Raw genomic sequence first — 26,770 nt, forward strand, 5'->3', positions numbered from 1 at the left:
CTCCTCCACCCTGGCTGGCTCTTCCCCCCTCCTCCACCCTGGCTGGCTCTTCCCCCCCTCCACCCTGGCTGGCTCTTCCCCCCCCCTCCACCCTGTCTGGCCCCTCCACCCTGGCTGGCTCTTCCCCCCTCCACCCTGGCTGGCTCTTCCCCCCCCCTCCACCCTGGCTGGCTCTTCCCCCCTCCACCCTGGCTGGCTCTTCCCCCCCCCTCCACCCTGGCTGGCTCTTCCCCCCCCTCCACCCTGGCTGGCCCTTCCCCCCCTCCACCCTGGCTGGCTCTTCCCCCCCCTCCACCCTGGCTGGCTCTTCCCCCCCCCTCCACCCTGGCTGGCTCTTCCCCCCCCCTCCACCCTGGCTGGCTCTTCCCCCCCCCTCCACCCTGGCTGGCTCTCCCCCCCCCCCTCCACCCTGGCTGGCCCTTCCCCCCCTCCACCCTGGCTGGCTCTTCCCCCCCCCCTCCACCCTGGCTGGCTCTTCCCCCCCTCCACCCTGGCTGGCTCTTCCCCCCCTCCACCCTGGCTGGCTCTTCCCCCCCCCTCCACCCTGGCTGGCCCTTCCCCCCCTCCACCCTGGCTGGCTCTTCCCCCCCCCCTCCACCCTGGCTGGCCCTTCCCCCCCTCCACCCTGGCTGGCTCTTCCCCCCCCCTCCACCCTGGCTGGCCCTTACCCCCCTCCACCCTGGCTGGCTTTCCCCCCCTCCACCCTGGCTGGCTCTTCCCCCCCTCCTCCACCCTGGCTGGCTCTTCCCCCCCTCCTCCACCCTGGCTGGTTCTTCCCCCCCTCCTCTACCCTGTCTGGCTCTTCCCCCCCTCCTCTACCCTGGCTGGCTCTTCCCCCCCTCCTCCACCCTGGCTGGCTCTTCCCCCCCTCCTCCACCCTGGCTGGCTCTTCCCCCCCTCCTCCACCCTGGCTGGCTCTTCCCCCCCTCCTCCACCCTGGCTGGCTCTTCCCCACCTCCTCCACCCTGGCTGGCTCTTCCCCCCCTCCTCTACCCTGGCTGGCTCTTCCCCCCCTCCTCTACCCTGGCTGGCTCTTCCCCCCCCCCCCCTCTACCCTGGCTGGCTTTTCCCCCCTCCACCCTGGCTGGCTCTTCCCCCCCTCCTCTACCCTGGCTGGCTCTTCCCCCCCTCCTCCACCCTGGCTGGCTCTTCCCCCCCTCCTCCACCCTGGCTGGCTCTTCCCCCCCTCCTCCACCCTGGCTGGCTCTTCCCCCCCTCCTCCACCCTGGCTGGCTCTTCCCCCCCTCCTCCACCCTGGCTGGCTCTTCCACCCTCCACCCTGGCTGGCCCTTCCCCCCCCTCCACCCTGGCTGGCTCTTCCACCCTCCACCCTGGCTGTACGAGGGTGTAGGAGCAGTGTAAACTGTGCTTCTAGACCGGAAACCTGGTCCTTAGGCTCAAACAGATCGTCTCCCTGTGTGATCACTAACGTTACCTTCTCTGACGACTGTGCCATCACCCTCTCCATGCAACAAACGTTGTTCCTGACTGGGAAATTTGGAATGCAACTCTCGAGGTAACGCCTCGATCAAACCGACAGAGTCATTGCGTCAATGCTGGATAATAAATTCTGCAGTTAAACTTCTTCCCCCCCCCCCCCCCCCCCCCCCATTATGTAATCCTAAATATTTGTGGATATTTGTGTAACAACAGTTCAGCATTCACCCTGCTACTATTTCTGAGGCGCTGTTGCACCTTCTTCACCACACCGTCTATGTGAAGGGACCGTTTCAGGTCCTCAGGTACCCGCTGTTGAACTTTGAACTTTTGACCCTCTCCTCTGCTGTCTCCTGTCGTCCAAACGTCAGCTCTTTGGTTTCGTTGACGTTTGGGTGGGGAGACACACGTGGCAGTGTAACCTCTCTCAAATGCATAGACACAGCTATGGATGCAAAGACTGTCCATCCGTCAGAAACATGGATGTCCCAAACCCAGATTGCCCCTTTTTTTTTTTAAATGGGTTGTTGTTGTTTTTTTTTTTGTTCTAGATCTTTCTGTGGGAGCAGAACTTGGAACAGTTTCATATGGGGTTGTTCCGGTTCCGGTGTTACCTGGCCAGTCTGCAAGGAGGGGAGCTGCCCAACCCCAAACGCCTGCTAGCCTTCGCCTCCAGACCCACTAAACTGGCCATGGGACGCCTCGGAATCTTCTCTGTGTCGTCCTTTCATGCTCTGGTGAGTTGCGAGCACACACACACACACACTGTCCTCCTGGTCTGTATAACCACTAGTCCTCCTGGTCTGTATAACCACTGGTCTGTCCTCCTGGTCTGTATAACCACTAGTCTGTCCTCCTGGTCTATATAACCACTAGTCCTCCTGGTCTGTATAACCATTAGTCTGTCCTCCTGGTCTATATAACCACTAGTCCTCCTGGTCTGTATAACCACTAGTCTGTCCTCCTGGTCTATATAACCACTAGTCCTCCTGGTCTGTATAACCACTAGTCTGTCCTCCTGGTCTATATAACCACTAGTCCTCCTGGTCTGTATAACCACTAGTCTGTCCTCCTGGTCTATATAACCACTAGTCCTCCTGGTCTGTATAACCACTAGTCTGTCCTCCTGGTCTGTATAACCACTAGTCTGTCCTCCTGGTCTATATAACCACTAGTCCTCCTGGTCTGTATAACCATTAGTCTGTCCTCCTGGTCTATATAACCACTAGTCCTCCTGGTCTGTATAACCACTAGTCTGTCCTCCTGGTCTATATAACCACTAGTCCTCCTGGTCTGTATAACCACTAGTCTGTCCTCCTGGTCTATATAACCACTAGTCCTCCTGGTCTGTATAACCACTAGTCTGTCCTCCTGGTCTGTATAACCACTAGTCTGTCCTCCTGGTCTATATAACCACTAGTCTGTCCTCCTGGTCTATATAGCCACTAGTCCTCCTGGTCTGTATAACCACTAGTCCTCCTGGTCTGTATAACCACTAGTCCTCCTGGTCTGTATAACCACTAGTCTGTCCTCCTGGTCTGTATAACCACCAGTCCGTCCTCCTGGTCTGTTTAACCATTCCATGGTCAGACCTAACCAGCAGTGTCAGGTTTTGTGGGTGAGGTGTTCTGTGTGTTAGATATGCTCCTTTCAATAATGCTGTCTCTGTGAATGTCTTTCTCTGTCTTTCTCTCCTTTTGTCTGTCTCTGTGTGTGTCTGTCTCGCTCTGTGTGTTTGTCTGTGTGTCTCTCTCTGTGTCTGTCTCTTTCTCTCTGTATCACTCTCTCTCTTTCGCTGTTTCTTTCTCTCTGTGTGTCTGTGTGTCTCTCTCTCTGTCTCTCTCTCTATCGCTGTTTCTTTCTCTCTGTGTGTGTCTCTCTCTCTGTCTCTGTGTGTGTGTGTGTCTGTGTGTCTCTCTCTCGCTGTTTCTTTCTCTCTCTGTGTGTGTGTGTGTGTGTGTGTGTGTGATGTAGGTGGCAGCCCGTACAGAGAGCGGGGGGAGGAGACGTACGCAGGCCATGTCACGTACCTCCTCATCCAAACGTAAGAGCAGGTTCTCCTCTCTGTGGGGCCTGGACACTACTTCCAAGAAGAAGACCACAGTCCACCCTACCATCAACCAGGTACGTGTCTTTAACTCCAGCAGACCACAGTCCACCATCCTCCTGGTCTATGTAACCACTAGTCCGTCCTCCTTGTCTATATAACCAGCAGCTCTATAGAAATGAACCTTCATAGAGATCTGGAACAATACACTAGAACTGCCACTTAGAACTGCCACTTAGAACTGCCACTTAGAACTGCCACTTAGAACTGCCACTTAGAACTGCCACTTAGAACTGCCACTTAGAACTGCCACTTAGAACTGCCACTTAGAACTGCCACTTAGAACTGCCACTTAGAACTGCCACTTAGAACTGCCACTTAGAACTCCCACTTATCTCATACATACAACTTCTTTGCTCAGCCATTTTTTGGAGGGGGTTCTATATTGACCTTGTTGTTTCTCCCTCAGGTCTTTGTTGATGGGGAGGAGCCAGTGAAACAGCCTCTGGACGGGATCTATGATGTGGACACTGCCAGGGAGAGAGGGGTAAGTAGGCAACACACACACACACACACACACACACACACACTGCCAGGTAACTAGGCAACACACACACACACACTGCCAGGTGAGTAGGCAGTCGGGTACCATTCATCTTCCTAGCTTGGTGGATAACTGATACTGAGGCATCAGTCAAAGAACAGATTGACCTTCATTTACAAAATCTTTAGGCTGGTAGGAACACACTATTTACAGCGTGTCTGTTTCCTAGAAGAGTGAAGAAGAGACTTCCTCGGGTCACATGTACAGTCAGCAGTGGTGTAAAGTACTACTTAAGTTGTTTTTTGGGGTATCTGTACTATTTACTTGTTATATTTTTGCCTACTTTTGCTTTCACTTCACTACATTCCTAAAGCAAATAATGTACTTTTTACGCCATACATTTTCCTTGACACCTAAAAGTACTCGTTACATCTTGAATGCCTAAGCAGGACAGGAAAATAATCAAATTCACGTACTTATCAAGAGAACATCCCTGGTCATCCCTACTGCCTCTGATCTGGAGGACTCACTAAACAGAGAACATCCCTGGTCATCCCTACTGCCTCTGATCTGGAGGACTCACTAAACAGAGAACATCCCTGGTCATCCCTACTGCCTCTGATCTGGAGGACTCACTAAACAGAGAACATCCCTGGTCATCCCAACTGCCTCTGATCTGGTGGACTCACTAAACAGAAAACATAACATCCCTGGGCATCCCTACTGCCTCTGATCTGGAGGACTCACTAAACAGAGAACATCCCTACTGCCTCTGATCTGGAGGACTCACTAAACAGAGAACATCCCTACTGCCTCTGATCTGGAGTACTCACTAAACAGAGAACATCCCTGGTCATCTCTACTGCCTCTGATCTGGAGGACTCACTAAACAGAGAACATCCCTGGTCATCCCTACTGCCTCTGATCTGGAGGACTCACTAAACAGAGAACATCCCTGGTCATCCCAACTGCCTCTGATCTGGAGGACTCACTAAACAGAGAACATCCCTGGTCATCCCAACTGCCTCTGATCTGGTGGACTCACTAAACAGAAAACATAACATCCCTGGTCATCCCTACTGCCTCTGATCTGGAGGACTCACTAAACAGAGAACATCCCTACTGCCTCTGATCTGGAGGACTCACTAAACAGAGAACATCCCTACTGCCTCTGATCTGGAGTACTCACTAAACAGAGAACATCCCTGGTCATCTCTACTGCCTCTGATCTGGAGGACTCACTAAACAGAGAACATCCCTGGTCATCTCTACTGCCTCTGATCTGGAGGACTCACTAAACAGAGAACATCCCTACTGCCTCTGATCTGGAGGACTCACTAAACAGAGAACATCCCTGGTCATCTCTACTGCCTCTGATCTGGAGGACTCACTAAACAGAGAACATCCCTACTGCCTCTGATCTGGAGGACTCACTAAACAGAGAACATCCCTGGCCATCCCTACTGCCTCTGATCTGGAGGACTCACTAAACAGAGAACATCCCTGGTCATCCCTACTGCCTCTGATCTGGAGGACTCACTAAACAGAGAACATCCCTGGTCATCCCTACTGCCTCTGATCTGGTGGACTCACTAAACAGAGAACATCCCTGGTCATCCCTACTGCCTCTGATCTGGAGGACTCACTAAACAGAGAACATCCCTGGTCATCCCTACTGCCTCTGATCTGGTGGACTCACTAAACAGAGAACATCCCTGGTCATCCCTACTGCATCTGATCTGGAGGACTCACTAAACAGAGAACATCCCTGGTCATCTCTACTGCCTCTGATCTGGAGGACTCACTAAACAGAGAACATCCCTGGTCATCCCTACTGCCTCTGATCTGGAGGACTCACTAAACAGAGAACATCCCTGGTCATCCCTACTGCCTCTGATCTGGTGGACTCACTAAACAGAGAACATCCCTGGTCATCCCTACTGCCTCTGATCTGGAGGACTCACTAAACAGAGAACATCCCTGGTCATCCCTACTGCCTCTGATCTGGTGGACTCACTAAACAGAGAACATCCCTGGTCATCCCTACTGCATCTGATCTGGAGGACTCACTAAACAGAGAACATCCCTGGTCATCTCTACTGCCTCTGATCTGGTGGACTCACTAAACAGAAAACATCCCTGGTCATCCCTACTGCCTCTGATCTGGCAGCAGACTCACTAAACCAACATGCTTTGTTTGTAAATGATGTCTGAGTGTTGGAGTGGGACCCTGGCTATCCGTAAATAAAAACAATTTTAACTAGAAAGATCTGGTTTGCTTAAAATAAGGAATTTGAAATGATTTTTACTGTTGATACTTAAGTATATTTTAAACCAAATACTTTTAGACTTTTACTAAAGTTGTATATTACTGGGTGACCTTTTACTAGAGGCATTTTATATTAAGGTATCTTTTACTTTTCCTCAAATATGACAGTTGGGTACTTTACCCACAACCGACAGGTAGTCATGCAAGTTCAAACCCCCGAGCTGACAAGGTACAAATCTGTCGTTCTGCCCTTTGAACAAGGCACTGTTCCTAGACCAGTTAACCAGTTAACCCACTGTTCCTAGAACAGTTAACCAGTTAACCCACTGTTCCTAGGCCGTCATTGTAAAATAATAATTTGTTCTTAACTGACTTGCCCTAGTTAACTAAAGGTTAACTAAAGGTTAACTAAAATAAAAAATAAAACAAACAAGCTAGTTCTAAACAATGTCTTTCTATCTCTCCAGAAGAGTCATGAGGGGAAGAGTCTTCCTCAGGTCAACTCAGACAGTCACATGACAGACAGTGATATCTGGGTGCCTGACCACCTGACCCCGTCCTGGGTGTGTCTTCCTAACGACCAGCCTGTCCTCGCCATCATCCAGCCTGGAGAGTCTGCTCTGTACGCGCTGGAGACCATCTGCAAGGTAACTAGCAACTTAACTATCCTACACCAGAGACCGTCTGCAAGGTAAATAGCAACTTAACTAACCTACACCGGAGACCGTCTGCAAGGTAACTAGCAACTTAACTAACCTACACTGGAGACCGTCTACAGCTTTCCAGAGTAGAGAACAATGAAAAGCATTTCGCTACACTTGCATTAACATCTGCTAACCATGTGTATGTGACAAATAACATGTGATTTGATTTGATGTTATGCCTCATCACACCAAGTGGTCTGTCCATCTCTTCCTGTCCTGGACTAGTTTAGTGTTCTAGTAACAGTGTACAGTCCTGTATGATTGGCTACGGTAAGGATGAGTCCTGTATGATTGGCTACGGTAAGGATGAGTCCTGTATGATTGGCTACGGTAAGGATGAGTCCTGTATGATTGGCTACGGTAAGGATGAGTCCTGTATAAATTGGCTACGGTAAGGATGAGTCCTGTATGATTGGCTACGGTAAGGATGAGTCCTGTATGATTGGCTACGGTAAGGATGAGTCCTGTATGATTGGCTACGGTAAGGATGAGTCCTGTATGATTGGCTACGGTAAGGATGAGTCGGGTATGATTGGCTACGGTAAGGATGAGTCCTGTATGATTGGCTACGGTAAGGATGAGTCCTGTATGATTGGCTACGGTAAGGATGAGTCGGGTATGATTGGCTACGGTAAGGATGAGTCCTGTATGATTGGCTACGGTAAGGATGAGTCGGGTATGATTGGCTACGGTAAGGATGAGTCCTGTATGATTGGCTACGGTAAGGATGAGTCGGGTATGATTGGCTACGGTAAGGATGAGTCCTGTATGATTGGCTACGGTAAGGATGAGTCCTGTATGATTGGCTACGGTAAGGATGAGTCGGGTATGATTGGCTACGGTAAGGATGAGTCGGGTATGATTGGCTACGGTAAGGATGAGTCCTGTATGATTGGCTACGGTAAGGATGAGTCCTGTATGATTGGCTACGGTAAGGATGAGTCGGGTATGATTGGCTACGGTAAGGATGAGTCCTGTATGATTGGCTACGGTAAGGATGAGTCCTGTATGATTGGCTACGGTAAGGATGAGTCCTGTATGATTGGCTACGGTAAGGATGAGTCCTGTATGATTGGCTACGGTAAGGATGAGTCCTGTATGATTGGCTACGGTAAGGATGAGTCCTGTATGACACTTTCAGGTTCTTCTCTTTGACCCCTTTCACACGTACCATCACAAGGGTTAAACTGGCCATTTTGATTTCACCAACAAACAAAAAAAATGTAATCAAATAGAGTCGATTTTGTCGGTGAAAACAGATGGCAATGATCTAACACTTTAACTCTCTACGGAACATAACAGGACTGATGTCATCCCCACAGACGGGGAAGACTGGACACACACTCACAGGCATTATGGCTGCTACCTCACACAGGCATTATGGCTGCTACCTCACACAGACACAGGCATTATGGCTGCTACCTCACACAGGCACTGGCATTATGGCTGCTACCTCACACAGACACAGGCATTATGGCTGCTACCTCACACAGGCACTGGCATTATGGCTGCTACCTCACACAGGCACTGGCATTATGGCTGCTACCTAACACAGGCACTGGCATTATGGCTGCTACCTCACACAGGCATTATGGCTGCTACCTCACACAGGCATTATGGCTGCTACCTCACACAGGCATTATGGCTGCATACCTCACACAGGCATTATGGCTGCTACCTCACACAGGCATTATGGCTGCTACCTCACACAGGCATTATGGCTGCTACCTCACACAGGCATTATGGCTGCTACCTCACACAGGCATTATGGCTGCTACCTCACACAGGCATTATGGCTGCTACCTCACACAGGCATTATGGCAGCTACCTCACACAGACACAGGCATTATGGCAGCTACCTCACACAGACACAGGCATTATGGCTGCTACCTCACACAGGCATTATGGCTGCTACCTCACACAGGCATTATGGCTGCTACCTCACACAGACATTATGGCTGCTACCTCACACAGGCATTATGGCTGCTACCTCACACAGGTATTATGGCTGCTACCTCACACAGGCATTATGGCTGCTACCTCACACTCACAGGCATTATGGCTGCTACCTCACACAGGCATTATGGCTGCTACCTCACACAGGCATTATGGCTGCTACCTCACACAGGCATTATGGCTGCTACCTCACACAGGCATTATGGCTGCTACCTCACACAGGCATTATGGCTGCTACCTCACACTCACAGGCATTATGGCTGCTACCTCACACAGGCATTATGGCTGCTACCTCACACAGACACAGGCATTATGGCTGCTACCTCACACAGACACAGGCATTATGGCTGCTACCTCACACAGACACAGGCATTATGGCTGCTACCTCACAGACACAGGCATTATGGCTGCTACCTCCCAAAAGGACTCTGTTCTTCTCCTCTCCCCCCGTTTCCCCTCCATCTCCTCCTGTTTCCCCTCCCTCTCCCCCTCCCTCTCTCCCTGTTTCCTCTCCCCCTCCCTCTCTCCCTGTTTCCTCTCCCCCTCCCTCTCTCCCTGTTTCCTCTCCCCCTGTTTCCTCTCCCCCTCCCTCTCTCCCTGTTTCCCCTCCCTCTCCCCCCGTTTCCCCTCCCTCTCCCCCCGTTTCCCCTCCCTCTCCCCGTTTCCCCTCCCTCTCCCCCTCCCTCTCCCCCGTCTCCCCCCGTTTCCCCTCCCTCTCCCCCTGTTTCCCCTCCCGCTCCCCCCGTTTCCCCCTCTCCCTCCTCCCTCCTCCCCCTCTCCCCTCCCTCTCCCCCGGTTTCCTCTCCCTCTCCCCCGGTTTCCCCTCCCTCACCCCCCGTTTCCCCTCCCTCTCCCCCGTTTCCCCTCCCTCTCCCCCCGTTTCCCCTCCCTCTCCCCGTTTCCCCTCCCTCTCCCCCGTCTCCCCCGATTCCCCTCCCTCTCCCCCTGTTTCCCCTACCTCTCCCCCTCCCTCTCCCCCCGTTTCCCCCTCTCCCTCCTCCCTCCTCTCCCTCTCCCCTCCCTCTCCCCCCGTTTCCTCTCCCTCTCCCCCCGTTTCTCCTCCCTCACCCCCCGTTTCCCCTCCCTCACCCCCCGTTTCCCCTCCCTCACCCCCCGTTTCCCCTCCCTCTCCCCCCGTTTCCCCTCCCTCACCCCCCGTTTCCCCTCCCTCTCCCCCTGTTCCCCCTCCCTCTCCCCCTGGCCCACACAGACTTCCTCATGCTTTAAATGAGAAGTAACACTCGTTAGAATCATTTAATGTACTGAGATTACGTCCGTCATATAAAGTTGGTTTCAAATGTTTATCATCTTGGTATATTATAGTACTTACAGTAGATGTGTTCTGAAATTAAATGGTCACATTTTCACTAATAGGTTGTTCTTATTAAGATGGTTTAAAATGTGTACAGCTTCAACACAGTTTACAGGAAGTGCTGATCAGCTTGTTTGATGACAGACACACTGAATTGTGAAATACTCTGATTCTTATTGTGCCCGTTTTCCAGCTTTTAACACAGTTAACTTCCAGTCATGGATCTAACGACGTTGGAAGCTCCCTCTAGCCAATGATTACACCAATCCATGAAGTGTACGAGTGCACACTTTGGGGATAAGGGTGGAGAATTGAGATGCAGCCCTACCCTGTACCGATCCTCTTTCTCACTTCTAAACTCCACACTCTGAATCTTCACTAAACTCTGTGTGTATGTGTTCTCTACTTAAACTCCACAGGCCCACCAGCTGGATTCCACCAAACATTACCTGCGTCTCAAGTTCCTCATGGATAACCAAGTCCAATTCTACATCCCTAAACCTGACGAGCAGCTGTGTGACTTGGTACGTTTCTCATTTCCTCATCACAGATGATCTCCTGTCACAGTCTTAGCATCCCACTGAGATGACACACACACCAGCGTAATAAATAAATTAGACTCCCTCCTCGTCGTATTCCGTTCGTGCTTCTTTTTGTAACAAGACATTCCTGTTCCTTCTCTCTTTTCATCTCTCCATCTCTCTCCTTCTTTCTCTCTCTCTCCTTCTCTCCATCTCTCTCCTCTCTCTTTCTCTCTCTCTCTCCTTCTTTCTCTCTTCATCTCTCCCTGTCCTTCTCTCTCCTTCTCTCGATCTCTCTCTCTCCTTCTCTCGATCTCTCTCTCTTCATCTCTCCCTGTCCTTCTCTCTCCTTCTCTCGATCTATCTCCTTCTCTCTCCTTCTCTCCATCTATCTCCTTCTCTCTCTCTCTCCTTCTCTCCACAGCTTTACAAAGAGATAGAGCTGGGCTCCAAAATAACCAAAGTCATCCAGTTCGACAGGGATGAGTCCTGTATGATTGGCTACGGTAAGGATGAGTCCTGTATGATTGGCTACGGTAAGGATGAGTCCTGTATGATTGGCTACGGTAAGGATGAGTCCTGTATGATTGGCTACGGTAAGGATGAATCCTGTATGATTGGCTAAGGTAAGGATGAATCCTGTATGATTGGCTACTGTAAGGATGAGTCCTGTATGATTGGCTACGGTAAGGATGAGTCCTGCATGATTGGCTATGGTAAGGATGAATCCTGTATGATTGGCTACGGTAAGGATGAGTCCTGTATGATTGGCTATGGTAAGGATGAGTCCTGTATAATTGGCTACGGTAAGAATGATTGGTTACGGTAAGGATAAGTCCTGTATGATTGGCTACGGCAAGGATGATTGGTTACGGTAAGGATAAGTCCTGTATGATTGGCTACGGTAAGGATGATTGGTTACGGTAAGGATAAGTCCTGTATGATTGGCTACGGTAAGGATGATTGGTTACGGTAAGGATGATTGGTTACGGTAAGGATGATTGGCTACGGTAAGGATGAATCCTTTATGATTGGCTACGGTAAGGATGATTGGCTACGGTAAGGATAAGTCCTGTATGATTGGTTACGGTATGGATGATTGGTTACGGTAAGGATGAGTCCTGTATGATTGGCTATGGTAAGGATGAATCCTGTATGATTGGCTACGGTAAGGATTATTGGTTACGGTAAGGATGAGTCCTGTATGATTGGTTACGGTAAGGATGATTGGCTATGGTAAGGATGAATCCTTTATGATTGGCTATGGTAAGGATGAATCCTGTATGATTGGCTACGGTAAGGATGATTGGTTACGGTAAGGATAAGTCCTGTATGATTGGTTACGGTAAGGATGATTGGTTACGGTAAGGATGAGTCCTGTATGATTGGCTATGGTAAGGATGAATCCTGTATGATTGGTTACGGTAAGGATAAGGCCTGTATGATTGGTTACGGTAAGGATAAGTCCTGTATGATTGGTTACGGTAAAGATGATTGGTTATGGTAAGGATAAGTCCTGTATGATTGGTTACGGTAAGGATAAGTACTGTATGATTGGCTACGGTAAGGATGAGTCCTGTATGATTGGCTACGGTAATGATGATTGGCTACGGTAAGGATAAGTCCTGTATGATTGGCTACGGTAAGGATCATTGGCTACGGTAAGGATAAGTCCTGTATGATTGGCTACGGTAAGGATGATTGGCTACGGTAAGGATAAGTCCTGTATGATTGGCTACAGTAAGGATCATTGGCTACGGTAAGGATAAGTCCTGTATGATTGGCTACGGTAAGGATGATTGGCTACGGTAAGGATAAGTCCTGTATGATTGGCTACAGTAAGGATGATTGGTTACGGTAAGGATAAGTCCTGTATGATTGGCTACGGTAAGGATGAATCCTGTATGATTGGCTACGGTAAGGATGATTGGCTACGGTAAGGATAAGTCCTGTATGATTGGCTACGGTAAGGATAAGTCCTGTATGATTGGCTACGGTAAGGATGATTGGTTACGGTAAGGATGAGTCCTGTATGATTGGTTAGGCACCCTATTCCCTATATAGTGCACTACTTCAGACCAGAGCCCTATAGAACCCTATTCCCTATATATGGTGCACTACTTTAGACCAGGGCCCTATAGAACCCTATTCCCTATATAGTGCACTACTTTTGACCAGGGCCCTATAGAACCCTATTCCCTATATATAGTGCACTACTTTTGACCAGAGACCTTTGGCACCTGGCTAAAAGGAGCACACTTCACTATAAAGATATTGGGGTGGCATTTGGGATGCAGTCAATGTCATTTATGTCCACATTCACAGATCATTTGACATGCTTAGAATGCAATTCTGAAGCACCCTATTCCCTATGTAGTGCACTACTATGGCACCCTATTCTCTATATAGTGCATTACTATGGGCCCTGGTCTAAAGTGGTGCACTACAATTCTGAAGCGCCTCCCCTTTTTAATTCCGATCATGTTGTAGTATACAGAGTGAATATTTTAACTCGCGGTTGTGATGTATCCTGTTATTGACTTCCAGTCACATCTCAGATTTCCTGTCTTTCTTAGACCAATCCCTGTCAGGGCAGAGAAAATAAATCCCAGGTGATTTAGTGATGTGCTTTCAATTAATGAAGTGTTTCCCTCTCACTCACTCACTCACTCACTCACTCACTCACTCACTCACTCACTCACTCACTCACTCACTCACTCACTCTCTCTCTCTCTGTCCCGCTCTCCCTCCCTTTCTCTCTGTCCCTCTCTCCCTCCTCTCTCTCTCTCTCTCTCTCTCCCTCCTCTCCTCTCCTCTCCTCCAGGGTTTTCCATCTCAGTGGTAGAGGAGGATTTGGTGCAGCAGCTCTACATAACCGATGTAAAGGCGGGAGGATTGGCCTTCGCTAGAGGTTCATTACAACTCAAATGAGTTTCCATCTCTATTTATCTGTATCTGAGTATATAACAGAACAGACAGGGCAGGGACAGGGACGATATGATTAGTTTCATGCCAGACAGAGAGGAGAGGGACGATATGATTAGTTTCATGCCAGACAGAGAGGGCAGGGTCAGGGACGATATGATTAGTTTCATGCCAGACAGAGAGGGCAGGGACAGGGACGATATGATTAGTTTCATGCCAGACAGAGAGGGCAGGGACAGGGACGATATGATTAGTTTCATGCCAGACAGAGAGGGCAGGGAAGATATGATTAGTTTCATGCCAGACAGAGAGGGCAGGGACAGGGACGATATGATTAGTTTCATGCCAGACAGAGAGGAGAGGGACGATATGATTAGTTTCATGCCAGACAGACAGAGAGGGCAGGGACAGGGACGATATGATTAGTTTCATGCCAGACAGAGAGGAGAGGGACGATATGATTAGTTGCATGCCAGACAGAGAGGAGAGGGAATATATGATTAGTTTCATGCCAGACAGAGGAGAGGGACGATATGATTAGTTTCATGCCAGACAGAGAGGAGAGGGACGATATGATTAGTTTCATGCCAGACAGAGAGGAGAGGGACGATATGATTAGTTTCATGCCAGACAGAGAGGAGAGGGACGATAGGATTAGTTTCATGCCAGACAGAGGGGAGAGGGACGATATGATTAGTTGCATGCCAGACAGAGAGGAGAGGGAAGATATGATTAGTTTCATGCCAGACAGAGAGGACAGGGACGATATGATTAGTTTCATGCCTGACAGAGAGGGCAGGGACAGGGACATTATGATTAGTTTCATGCCAGACAGAGAGGAGAGGGACGATATGATTAGTTTCATGCCAGACAGAGAGGGCAGGGACAGGGACGATATGATTAGTTTCATGCCAGACAGAGAGGGCAGGGACGATATGATTAGTTTCATGCCAGACAGAGAGGAGAGGGACGATATGATTAGTTGCATGCCAGACAGAGAGGAGAGGGAAGATATGATTAGTTTCATGCCAGACAGAGAGGGCAGGGAAGATATGATTAGTTTCATGCCAGACAGAGAGGGCAGGGAGAGGGAAGATATGATTAGTTTCATGCCAGACAGAGAGGAGAGGGAAGATATGAATACTTTCATGCCAGACAGAGAGGAGAGGGACGATATGATTAGTTTCATGCCAGACAGAGAGGAGAGGGACGATATGATTAGTTGCATGCCAGACAGAGAGGGCAGGGAAGATATGATTAGTTTCATGCCAGACAGAGAGGAGAGGGACGATATAATTAGTTTCATGCCAGACAGAGAGGGCAGGGAGAGGGAAGATATGATTAGTTTCATGCCTGACAGAGAGGGCAGGGAGAGGGAAGATATGATTAGTTTCATGCCAGACAGAGAGGGCAGGGAGAGGGAAGATATGATTAGTTTCATGTCAGACAGAGAGGAGAGTGAAGATATGATTAGTTTCATGCCAGACAGAGAGGGCAGGGAGAGGGAAGATATGATTAGTTTCATGCCAGACAGAGAGGAGAGGGAAGATATGAATACTTTCATGCCAGACAGAGAGGAGAGGGAAGATATGATTAGTTTCATGTCAGACAGAGAGGAGAGTGAAGATATGATTAGTTTCATGCCAGACAGAGAGGGCAGGGAGAGGGAAGATATAATTAGTTTCATGCCAGACAGAGAGGGCAGGGAAGATATGATTAGTTGCATGCCAGACAGAGAGGAGAGGGACGATATGATTAGTTTCATGCCAGACAGAGAGGAGAGGGACGATATAATTATTTGCATGCCAGACAGAGAGGAGAGGGCCGATATGATTAGTTGCATGCCAGACAGAGAGGAGAGGGACGATATGATTAGTTGCATGCCAGACAGAGAGGAGAGGGACGATATGATTAGTTTCATGCCAGACAGAGAGGAGAGGGACGATATGATTAGTTGCATGCCAGACAGAGAGGGCAGGGAAGATATGATTAGTTTCATGCCAGACAGAGAGGAGAGGGACGATATAATTAGTTTCATGCCAGACAGAGAGGGCAGGGACAGGGAAGATATGATTAGTTTCATGCCAGACAGAGAGGGCAGGGACAGGGAAGATATGATTAGTTTCATGCCAGACAGAGAGGGCAGGGAAAATATGATTAGTTGCATGCCAGACAGAGAGGAGAGGGACAGGGACGATATGATTAGTTGCATGCCAGACAGAGAGGGCAGGGAGAGGGAAGATATCGTATGATTCGTTTCATCAGCCATCTCTATGCATTCTCCACTGAAAAGTTGTTGGTACAATCATATAATTATTGCAGTTGATGAGACATTCCAAACTGTCTGTGTGTGTGTGTGTGGGGGGGGGGGGGGGGGGGGGGGGAATGCTCTCTCCAGTGTTATTGTTGAGGTCAATATGGGGGTGGTGAAGGATTTTTGTATTTATTTTTAGCAATGAATGGATATTAATGGCTCATTTGATAATTGTGCAAAAATGGACTAAAGAAAACAGTTATCCAACAGCCTCAAGTCTTCTGATTAGCATAAAGATCCTCACCACTGGCATGGTTGAATATGACAAGGCACTGAGAAGTGTTGTGATGGACATTTGTTATCATGTGAAGAAAGACAGCCCTGAAAATGTTCATCTTGTCTTCGTGTGGTAAAATAATCATCGGTTCATCACGACGACGACATAAGGACCTCCTTTAGAACCATTTGGCAGAACGCCGAGAATAGGTTCTATAAATGAAGCTCGTTGATAATAAAGAATGAATCAATTTCATATTGACTTCGAGTGTCCCTGTGTAGAATTTCCATAAGTGTCTTTGTCCCAAATGGTTTCCTTTAAGCTACAGGTACCGGTCAACAGTTTGGACACACCTACTCATTCAAGGTTTTTTAAATTTATTTTTACTATTTTCTACATTGTAGAATAATAGTGAAGACGTCAAAACTACGAAATAACACATGGAATCATGTAGTAACCAAAAAAGTGTTAAACAAATCAAAATATATTTTATATTTGAGATTCTTCAAAGTAGCCACCCCTTTGCCTTGATGACAGCTTTGCACATTTGTGGCATTCTCTCAACCAGCTTCACCTGGAATGCTTCTCCAAAAGTCTTGAAGGGGTTCCCACATATGCTGAGCACTTTTTTGGCTGCTTTTCCTTCACTCTGCGGTCTAACTCATTCCAAACCATCTCAATTGGGTTGAGGTCGGGTGATTGTGGAGGCCAGGTCATCTGAAGCAGCACTCCATCACTCTCCTTCTTGGTCAAATAGGCCTTACAAGGCCTGGAGGTGTGTTGGGTCATTGTCCTGTTGAAAAACAAATGATAATCCCAATAAGAGCAAACTAAAGGAGATGGTGTATCGCTGCAGAATGCTGTGGTAGCCATACTGGTTAAGTGTGCCTTGAATTCTAAATAAATCACTGACAGTATCACCAGCAAAGCACCATCACACCTCTTCCTCCATGCTTCACGGTGGGAACCACACATTCGGAGATCATCCAATGACCTACTCTGCGTCTCACAAAGACACAGTGGTTGGAACCAAAAATCAGTCTAATCAGTCTAATGTCCATTGCTCGTGTTTCTTGGCCCAAACAAGTCTCTTCTTCTTATTGGTGTCCTTTAGCAGTGGTTTCATTGCAGCAATTCGACCATGAAGGCCTGATTCACACAGTCTCCTCTAAACAGTTGATATTGAAATGTGTCTGTTACTTGAACTCTGTGAAGCATTTATTTGTGCTGCAATTTCTGAGGCTGGTAACTCTAATGAACTTATCCTCTGCAGCAGAGGTACCTCTGGGTCTGCCTTTCCTGTGATGGTCCTCTTGAAGAAACTTAATTCTTGAAAAGAGAGAGATGTTTTAGTCTAGGTTTCTGTATAGCACTTTGTGAAAACTGCTGATGTAAAAAAAAAATGCCTTCAGAAAATAAATGTAATTGATTCAGATAAAATAATCAAATTATTATATTTATTTTTGTTCAGCTTGTACAATACATCTCAGATGAGCACGAGTGAGCACACACGCACTAATATACCATCTTGGCTCTGCAGGTCTGAATGCGGGCGATGAGATCTTGCAGCTGAATGGGAAAGACTCGTGCAGATTGAAGTTCGGGGACATGAAGGGGGCGTTTTCCCAGGCCTCTCTGTCCCTGACCGTCAACACTCTGCCCTCCACGGACCGACGACAAATCTGTTACCTGCCCCCCCGACGCTCTGACGCACAGGAAGTCCTCCACACAGACATCTTCTCTGTGAACCAGGGTGAGTTACAGTAGTCCTCCACACAGACATCTTCTCTGTGAACCAGGGTGAGTTACAGTAGACCTCTGTACTGACATCTTCTCTATGAACCAGGGTGAGTTACAGTAGTCCTCTACACAGACATCTTCTCTGTGAACCAGGGTGAGTTAGAGTAGTCCTCCACACAGACATCTTCTCTGTGAACCAGGGTGAGTTACAGTAGACCTCTGTACTGACATCTTCTCTATGAACCAGGGTGAGTTACAGTAGACCTCTGTACTGACATCTTCTCTATGAACCAGGGTGAGTTACAGTAGTCCTCCACACAGACATCTTCTCTGTGAACCAGGGTGAGTTACAGTAACCTCCACACAGACATCTTCTCTATGAACCAGGGTGAGTTACAGTAGACCTCTGTACTGACATCTTCTCTATGAACCAGGGTGAGTTACAGTAGTCCTCCACACAGACATCTTCTCTGTGAACCAGGGTGAGTTACAGTAGTCCTCCACACAGACATCTTCTCTATGAACCAGGGTGAGTTACAGTAGTCCTCCACACAGACATCTTCTCTATGAACCAGGGTGAGTTACAGTAGTCCTCCACACAGACATCTTCTCTATGAACCAGGGTGAGTTACAGTAGACCTCTACACAGACATCTTCTCTATGAACCAGGGTGAGTTACAGTAGTCCTCCACACAGACATCTTCTCTATGAATCAGGGTAAGTTACAGTAGTCCTCCACACAGACATCTTCTCTATGAACCAGGGTGAGTTACAGTAGACCTCTATACAGACATCTTCTCTATGAACCAGGGTGAGTTACAGTAGACCTCTACACTGACGTGAACCAGGGTGAGTTACAGTAGACCTCTATACTGATGTGTTCTCTGTAAACCAGGGTGAGTTACAGTAGTCCTCTATACAGACATCTTCTCTATGAACCAGGGTGAGTTACAGTAGTCCTCTACACTGACGTGAACCAGGGTGAGGTACAGTAGACCTCTACACTGACCTGTTCTCTGTGAACCAGGGTGAGTTACAGTAGACCTCTATACTGACGTGAACCAGGGTGAGTTACAGTAGACCTCTACACTGACGTGAACCAGGGTGAGTTACAGTAGTCCTCTATACAGACATCTTCTCTATGAACCAGGGTGAGTTACAGTAGTCCTCTACACTGACGTGAACCAGGGTGAGTTACAGTAGACCTCTACACAGACATCTTCTCTATGAACCAGGGTGAGTTACAGTAGTCCTCCACACAGACATCTTCTCTATGAATCAGGGTAAGTTACAGTAGTCCTCCACACAGACATCTTCTCTATGAACCAGGGTGAGTTACAGTAGTCCTCTATACAGACATCTTCTCTATGAACCAGGGTGAGTTACAGTAGACCTCTACACTGACGTGAACCAGGGTGAGTTACAGTAGACCTCTATACTGATGTGTTCTCTGTAAACCAGGGTGAGTTACAGTAGTCCTCTATACAGACATCTTCTCTATGAACCAGGGTGAGTTACAGTAGTCCTCTACACTGACGTGAACCAGGGTGAGGTACAGTAGACCTCTACACTGACCTGTTCTCTGTGAACCAGGGTGAGTTACAGTAGACCTCTATACTGACGTGAACCAGGGTGAGTTACAGTAGACCTCTACACTGACGTGAACCAGGGTGAGTTACAGTAGACCTCTACACTGACGTGAACCAGGGTGAGTTACAGTAGACCTCTACACTGACGTGAACCATGGTGAGGTACAGTAGACCTCTACACTGACCTGTTCTCTGTGAACCAGGGTGAGTTACAGTAGACCTCTATACTGACGTGAACCAGGGTGAGTTACAGTAGACCTCTACACTGACGTGAACCAGGGTGAGTTACAGTAGACCTCTACACTGACGTGAACCAGGGTGAGTTACAGTAGACCTCTACACTGACGTGAACCATGGTGAGGTACAGTAGACCTCTATACTGACGTGTTAGGGAACATTTGGGAATCTGGTAATATTGATATGCCAGCAGGACAGCTGCTCACCATGGTCTGTCTATGTTGTTGATGTTTGTATTGTTGATGTTTGTATAGTTGATGTTTGTATTGTCGTTTGTATTGTTAATTGATGATGTTTGTATTGTTTATTTGTATTGTTTGTTTATTGTTTTTGCTGTTTGTATTGTTTGTATTGTTGTTGATGTTCAAATTGTTGATGTATTGTTGATGTTTGTTGTTGATGTTTGTTTGTATTGTTGATGTGTTTTATGTTTGTATTGTTTGTTTGTATTGTTGTTGATGTTTGTATTGTTGATGTGGTGTTCATGTTTGTATTGTTGATGTTTGTATTGTTGTTGAAGTTTGTATTGTGTGTTTGTATTGTTGTTTGTATTGTTTGTTTGTATTGTTGATGTGGTGTTCATGTTTGTATTGTTTGTTTGTATTGTTGTTGAAGTTTGTATTGTTTGTTTGTTTGTATTGTTGTTGAAGTTTGTATTGTTTGTTTGTAATGTTGATGTGGTGTTTATATTCTTCATGTTCCAGAGGAGATTCTGGATGACGGGGTTGGTCTGATGCTGGATAGTTCTGGAGACAGCCTGGACGACGACTCTGAGATCTTCAGCGAGGCAGACCAATGCAGAAAGGTAAAGGTTCTCTTCTCCTTCCTATTTCACCTCTATTCAAGCAGGGACGTCCCATTGAGACCCAACGTCTCTTTTCCGAGGGAGCCCTGCGTCACCAAAATGCAGCAAATACAAAGTGCATAATAATGAACCAGTGATACAAATGACAACAAACATTGATGTGATTATGTTGACCGTGTGGATCACCAGTGATTCGTCTCTGTGCTTCACTGAACATTGTGCTGCACCGTCTGTAATCTAGAGACGTCCCCTCTCTGCACCATATTCTGCACCGTCTGTAATCTAGCGACGTCCCCTCTCTGCACCGTCTGTAATCTAGCGACGTCCCCTCTCTGCACCGTCTGTAATCTAGAGACGTCCCCTCTCTGCACCATATTCCGCACCGTCTGTAATCTAGAGACGTCCCCTCTCTGCACCGTCTGTAATCTAGAGACGTCCCCTCTCTGCACCATATTCTGCACCGTCTGTAATCTAGCGACGTCCCCTCTCTGCACCGTCTGTAATCTAGCGACGTCCCCTCTCTGCACCGTCTGTAATCTAGAGACGTCCCCTCTCTGCACCATATTCCGCACCGTCTGTAATCTAGAGACGTCCCCTCTCTGCACCATATTCTGCACCGTCTGTAATCTGGCGACGTTCCCCCTCTGCACCATATTCTGCACTGTCTGTAATCTAGAGACGTCCCCTCTCTGCACCGTCTGTAATCTAGAGACGTCCCCTCTCTGCACCATATTCTGCACCGTCTGTAATCTGGCGACGTTCCCCCTCTGCACCATATTCTGCACTGTCTGTAATCTAGAGACGTCCCCTCTCTGCACCGTCTGTAATCTAGAGACGTCCCCTCTCTGCACCATATTCTGCACCGTCTGTAATCTAGAGACGTCCCCTCTCTGCACCGTCTGTAATCTAGAGACGTCCCCTCTCTGCACCGTCTGTAATCTAGAGACGTCCCCTCTCTGCACCATATTCTGCACCGTCTGTAATCTAGAGACGTCCCCTCTCTGCACCGTCTGTAATCTAGAGACGTCCCCTCTCTGCACCGTCTGTAATCTAGAGACGTCCCCTCTCTGCACCATATTCTGCACCGTCTGTAATCTAGAGACGTCCCCTCTCTGCACCGTCTGTAATCTAGAGACGTCCCCTCTCTGCACCGTCTGTAATCTAGAGACGTCCCCTCTCTGCACCGTCTGTAATCTAGAGACGTCCCCTCTCTGCACCGTCTGTAATCTAGAGACGTCCCCTCTCTGCACTATATTCTGCACCGTCTGTAATCTAGAGACGTCCCCTCTCTGCACCGTCTGTAATCTAGAGACGTCCCCTCTCTGCACCGTCTGTAATCTAGAGACGTCCCCTCTCTGCACCGTCTGTAATCTAGAGACGTCCCCTCTCTGCACCGTCTGTAATCTAGAGACGTCCCCTCTCTGCACCGTCTGTAATCTAGAGACGTCCCCTCTCTGCACCGTCTGTAATCTAGAGACGTCCCCCCTCTGCACCATATTCTGCACCGTCTGTAATCTAGCCTCTTGTCATGAGCCGTCCGGGCCGTTACTGAGAACCACGTACCAGATTTTTTTTAACAAGGTGGTTAGCAATTGATTTTTAATAGTATTTCTTGCGCCTACCTAGCTTAAATTCTAGACGTCGGATTTACAACGAGACTGTAGCGTCCATAAAGTGACCTTTATGGACTTTAAAAAATGCAGGATTGACTAAGTTTGTAGCATCAGTTTTTATTAAATGTATAATTTATTGCTCTCGCGTTTCAGTCAACAATATGCTAACGTTTTTGTAGCATTTCTGACAATAATATATTTTTTTTAGCTGAAGCTCTGAGTTCTGTAACACCGGTCTGCCAGTCATGAGAAGTGTATGGAACAAACCTAGACTACTGTATTTAGCTAGCTTTATGGTCGTGTTCAAGCTGAGGTTAATCAATAAATACAAACCTAGACTACTGTATTTAGCTAGCTATATCAAATCAAAAATCATCAAATCAAATTTTATTTGTCACATACACATGGTTAGCAGATGTTAATGCGAGTGTAGCGAAATGCTTGTGCTTCTAGTTCCGACAATGCAGTAATAACAAGTAATCTAACTAACAATTCCAAAACTACTGTCTTGTACACAGTGTAAGGGGATAAAGAATATGTACATAAAGATATATGAATGAGTGATGGTACAGAGCAGCATAGGCAAGATACAGTAGATGGTATCGAGTACAGTATGTACAAATGAGATGAGTATGTAAACAAAGTGGCATAGTTTAAAGTGGCTAGAGATACATGTATTACATAAGGATACAGTCGATGATATAGAGTACAGTATATACGTATGCATATGAGATTAATAATGTAGGGTAAGTAACATTATATAAGGTAGCATTGTTTAAAGTGGCTAGTGATATATTTACATAATTTCCCATCAATTCCCATTATTAAAGTGGCTGGAGTTGAGTCAGTGTCAGTGTGTTGGCAGCAGCCACTCAGTGTTAGTGGTGGCTGTTTAACAGTCTGATGGCCTTGAGATAGAAGCTGTTTTTCAGTCTCTCGGTCCCAGCTTTGATGCACCTGTACTGACCTCGCCTTCTGGATGATAGCGGGGTGAACAGGCAGTGGCTCGGGTGGTTGATGTCCTTGATGATCTTTATGGCCTTCCTGTGACATCGGGTGGTGTAGGTGTCCTGGAGGGCAGGTAGTTTGCCCCCGGTGATGCGTTGCTGTATTTAGCTAGCTATATGGTGGTGTTCAAGCTGAGGTTAATCAATAAATACAAACCTAGACTACTGTATTTAGCTAGCTTTATGGTCGTGTTCAAGCTGAGGTTAATCAATAAATACAAACCTAGACTACTGTATTTAGCTAGCTATATGGTGGTGTTCAAGCTGAGGTTAATCAATAAATACAAACCTAGACTACTGTATTTAGCTAGCTCTATGATGGTGTTCAAGCTGAGGTTAATCAATAAATACAAACAGACATTTTGATTTGCTAGGTTATATAGCTAATGTTAGCTCGTACAAAGTCCAACTAGCCTCTGCTAGCAGCTAGCTAAATATCAGGTAGCTAGCCATAAATAAAGGTAGCTAGCCAATTAATGTGGTTTTGATTAGCTAGGTAGTTATCCAACAAGTGAGGAAAGATGGCTAGCTATATTTTTTTTTACCAAGAAAGGGTTTTTCACGTAATGCTGAAGTCGTCAGGTGTAAACTGCTGATCTAGACACTTGCGTGTAGACAGAGCACAAACAAAATGTCCACAAATAAACATCCAAGGCTGCTATGATAGCCAATTCATTTTTAGCTAGTTAAGTAACCTTAGCCATCGTAAGATTGTATAACTTTAGCTAACGTGTATGGCCAGTGCATGCACCACAATAGATTATACAAAACACAACTAGTTTGTTAAGTTTAAACCAACCATATTTTTTGGGAAACTGCCACGTTTTCTTCTTCTTCTTCTTCGTTGCGCTGACCAAGCTACAGTAATACGAGGTAGTCGGATTTCAGACAGGACAAACACTTGCAATTAGCTACACTACATTTCATTGAAGAACAACCAAGACCACACAAACCCATAGCCAAGAAAACAAATTGTTTTGTTTTAAAGAAACAGTAAGCTAGTTATGAACCGCATATAGTAAAATGGTTGAACCCCCAAACGCACATGTAAAACAGTACCCCAGTTGTGCGTGCTAGCATCAACTTATCAGAGTCGACTGACAGCATCGCTGTACAACAATATTCCAGCTCTGGAGTAAGCTTTTTCCTCTGCTGTGTTGTCGTTTTGTTATAATTCAAAATTGTGCTGACTGATCAACACAGTGTCAAGTTACTTTTTCTGAAGTTGCCATGAAGTTGCCATGAAGTTGCCATGAAGTTGCCATGAAGTTGCCTTGAAGTTGCCTTGAAGTTGCCTTGAAGTTGCCTTGAAGTTGCCATGAAGTTGCCTTGAAGTTGCCTTGAAGTTGCCTTGAAGTTGCCTTGAAGTTGCCTTGAAGTTGCCTTGAAGTTGCCATGAAGTTGCCTTGAAGTTGCCTTGAAGTTGCCATGAAGTTGCCATGAATTTGCCATGAAGTTGCCTTGAAGTTGCCATGAAGTTGCCATGAAGTTGCCATGAAGTTGCCATGAAGTTGCCATGCAAACGTAAAAGGTATTCGGTGCATCAGGCTGGGTAAAACAACGCTATATGACATTCCATGTGCCAGCCCGGTCTCCTAGATTGGGAGTAACATAGTAAACGTAAAGAATTCGAAAACAAACCCAATTTGGATAAACTCCCATATCTACTGGGTGAAATTCCACAGTCTGCCATCACAGCAGCAAGATTTGTGACCTGTTGCCACAAGAAAAGGTCAACCAGTGAAGAACAAACACCATTGTAAATACCACCAATATTTATGCTTATTTATTTTCCCTTTTGTACTTTAACCATTTGTACATTGTTACAACACTGTGAATATACATAATATGACATTTGTAATGTCTTTATTGTTTTGGAACTTCTGTGAGTGTAATGTTTACTGTTCATTTTTGTTTATTTCACTTTTGTATATTATCTACCTCACTTGCTTTTGCAATGTTAACATATGTTTCCCATGCTAATAAAACCCCCTGGGGGGGAGAGAGAGAGGGGGAGGGAGTAGAGAGAGAGGAGAGAGAGAGAGCTCTCCTTTATATTGGACTCTTCCCTTCTTCCGCTGACTGAGGCTTTGACTGACCGACGGTCCTCTCCTCCGCTCTGGAATCTTTGGCTCTCCTCCTCTCCATCTGTCTGTCGTCTTTTCTGTCCGCCAGCCTCCCATGTCTGCCCTGAAGAGGAGCAAGCGCTCCTCAGAGTCCATCTCTGACATGCTGCATCTGGTGAGCCTGCTCTCTAAAATAACTAGCTACATCTACTTCCTCTTTACTCACATCTTTTGGGTTTTCTTCAGTGTTTGTCGTGTCTTTGTTCTTTTATTGGTTCATACCATCAACTGTGATTTTCTTGTTGGTTGGACTATGCCGTATACTACGCTGTGTGAGACTGTAAGTCAAGGCTACCTGATGTGGTGAGGTTGTGTGATTCCTGATGCTTTTAATCGCTGTGATTCACACCTTAGCTGCTTCCCAAATGGCACCCTATCCGCTATATAGTGCACTATGGGTCCTGGTCTAAAGTAGTGCGCTATAGCGGGAATAGGGCGCCATTTGGGATGCACGCACTTCTCTAGGCTGTTTGTGGACATTACAGGAAGCTGTGAGTCAGCGCTGTCAGCTAGCAAAGCTCTCCAATCTGTCACCACAGTCCCTAAGCACTGTCAGCTAGCGAAGCTCTCCAATCTGTCATACAGTCATTCTGTGAGCTGAAACTGTGACTCCTCCGCACTGTCACCTAGCAAAGCTCTCCAATCTGTCATAGTCATTCTGTGAGCTTTTTTGTTATACACATCTTTTTTCATACGATTTTATTTATAAAAATAAAAATTACCCCCCCTTTTTCTCCCCAATTTCGTGGTATCCAATTGTTAGTAGTGACTATCTTGTCTCATCGCTACAACTCCCGTACGGGCTCGGGAGAGACGAAGGTCGAGAGCCATGCATCCTCCGAAACCCAACCAAGCCGCACTGCTTCTTAACACAGCGCTCCTCCAACCCGGAAGCCAGCCGCACCAATGTGTCGGAGGAAACACTGTGCACCTAGCGACCTGGTCAATTGTGTGTCGCCCCACGGACCTCCAGGTCGCGGCCGGCTGCGACAGAGCCTGGGCTCGGAACCCAGAGTCTCTGGTGGCACAGCTGGCACTGCAATGTAGTGCCTTTGACCACTGTGCCACCCGGGAGGCCTTTATGATTTTATTTGACCTTTTTTCAGCAATACAAAACATCCACGTACAAACAGCAAACATCACACAAACATCCACATCACCCATGCTCAGACCTACTTGAATGAATGATTAGTCCCAATTCTTTTAGTTTTTTAAATATTTCGGACTAACTTATTCCTTGCCACCCATTCTGAAACTAACTTCAGCTCTTTGTTGAGTGTTGCAGTCATTTCACTCGCTGTAGTAGCTGACGTGTATAGTGTTGAGTCATCCGCATACATAGACACACTCTGGCTTTACTCAAGATCGGTGGCATGTCATTAGTAAAGATTGAAAAAAAGTAAGGGG

General features: G+C 47.2%; 1 protein-coding gene across 3 annotated transcripts in view; it reads left to right on the forward strand.

Annotated features, from left to right (window-relative positions):
• The window catches only part of LOC110503436 (T-lymphoma invasion and metastasis-inducing protein 1), an 83,946-nt gene that overhangs the window by 14,905 nt on the left and 42,271 nt on the right, over positions 1-26,770 (forward strand). The window contains exons 8-16 of one of the 3 annotated variants that reach the window (XM_036961693.1): positions 1,989-2,174; positions 3,412-3,561; positions 3,954-4,031; positions 6,765-6,944; positions 10,689-10,793; positions 11,215-11,386; positions 13,615-13,701; positions 17,787-17,999; positions 20,517-20,617. In XM_036961693.1, the coding sequence (XP_036817588.1) occupies positions 1,989-2,174; positions 3,412-3,561; positions 3,954-4,031; positions 6,765-6,944; positions 10,689-10,793; positions 11,215-11,386; positions 13,615-13,701; positions 17,787-17,999; positions 20,517-20,617 (1,272 nt within the window). The remainder of the gene's footprint in view (positions 1-1,988; positions 2,175-3,411; positions 3,562-3,953; positions 4,032-6,764; positions 6,945-10,688; positions 10,794-11,214; positions 11,387-13,614; positions 13,702-17,786; positions 18,000-20,516; positions 20,618-26,770) is intronic. The other 2 variants (XM_036961695.1, XM_036961694.1) reach the window with 2 other exon arrangements.

The sequence above is a fragment of the Oncorhynchus mykiss genome, chromosome 24 (genome assembly GCF_013265735.2).
Source record: "Oncorhynchus mykiss isolate Arlee chromosome 24, USDA_OmykA_1.1, whole genome shotgun sequence".
Classification (NCBI taxonomy): Eukaryota; Metazoa; Chordata; class Actinopteri; order Salmoniformes; family Salmonidae; genus Oncorhynchus; species Oncorhynchus mykiss.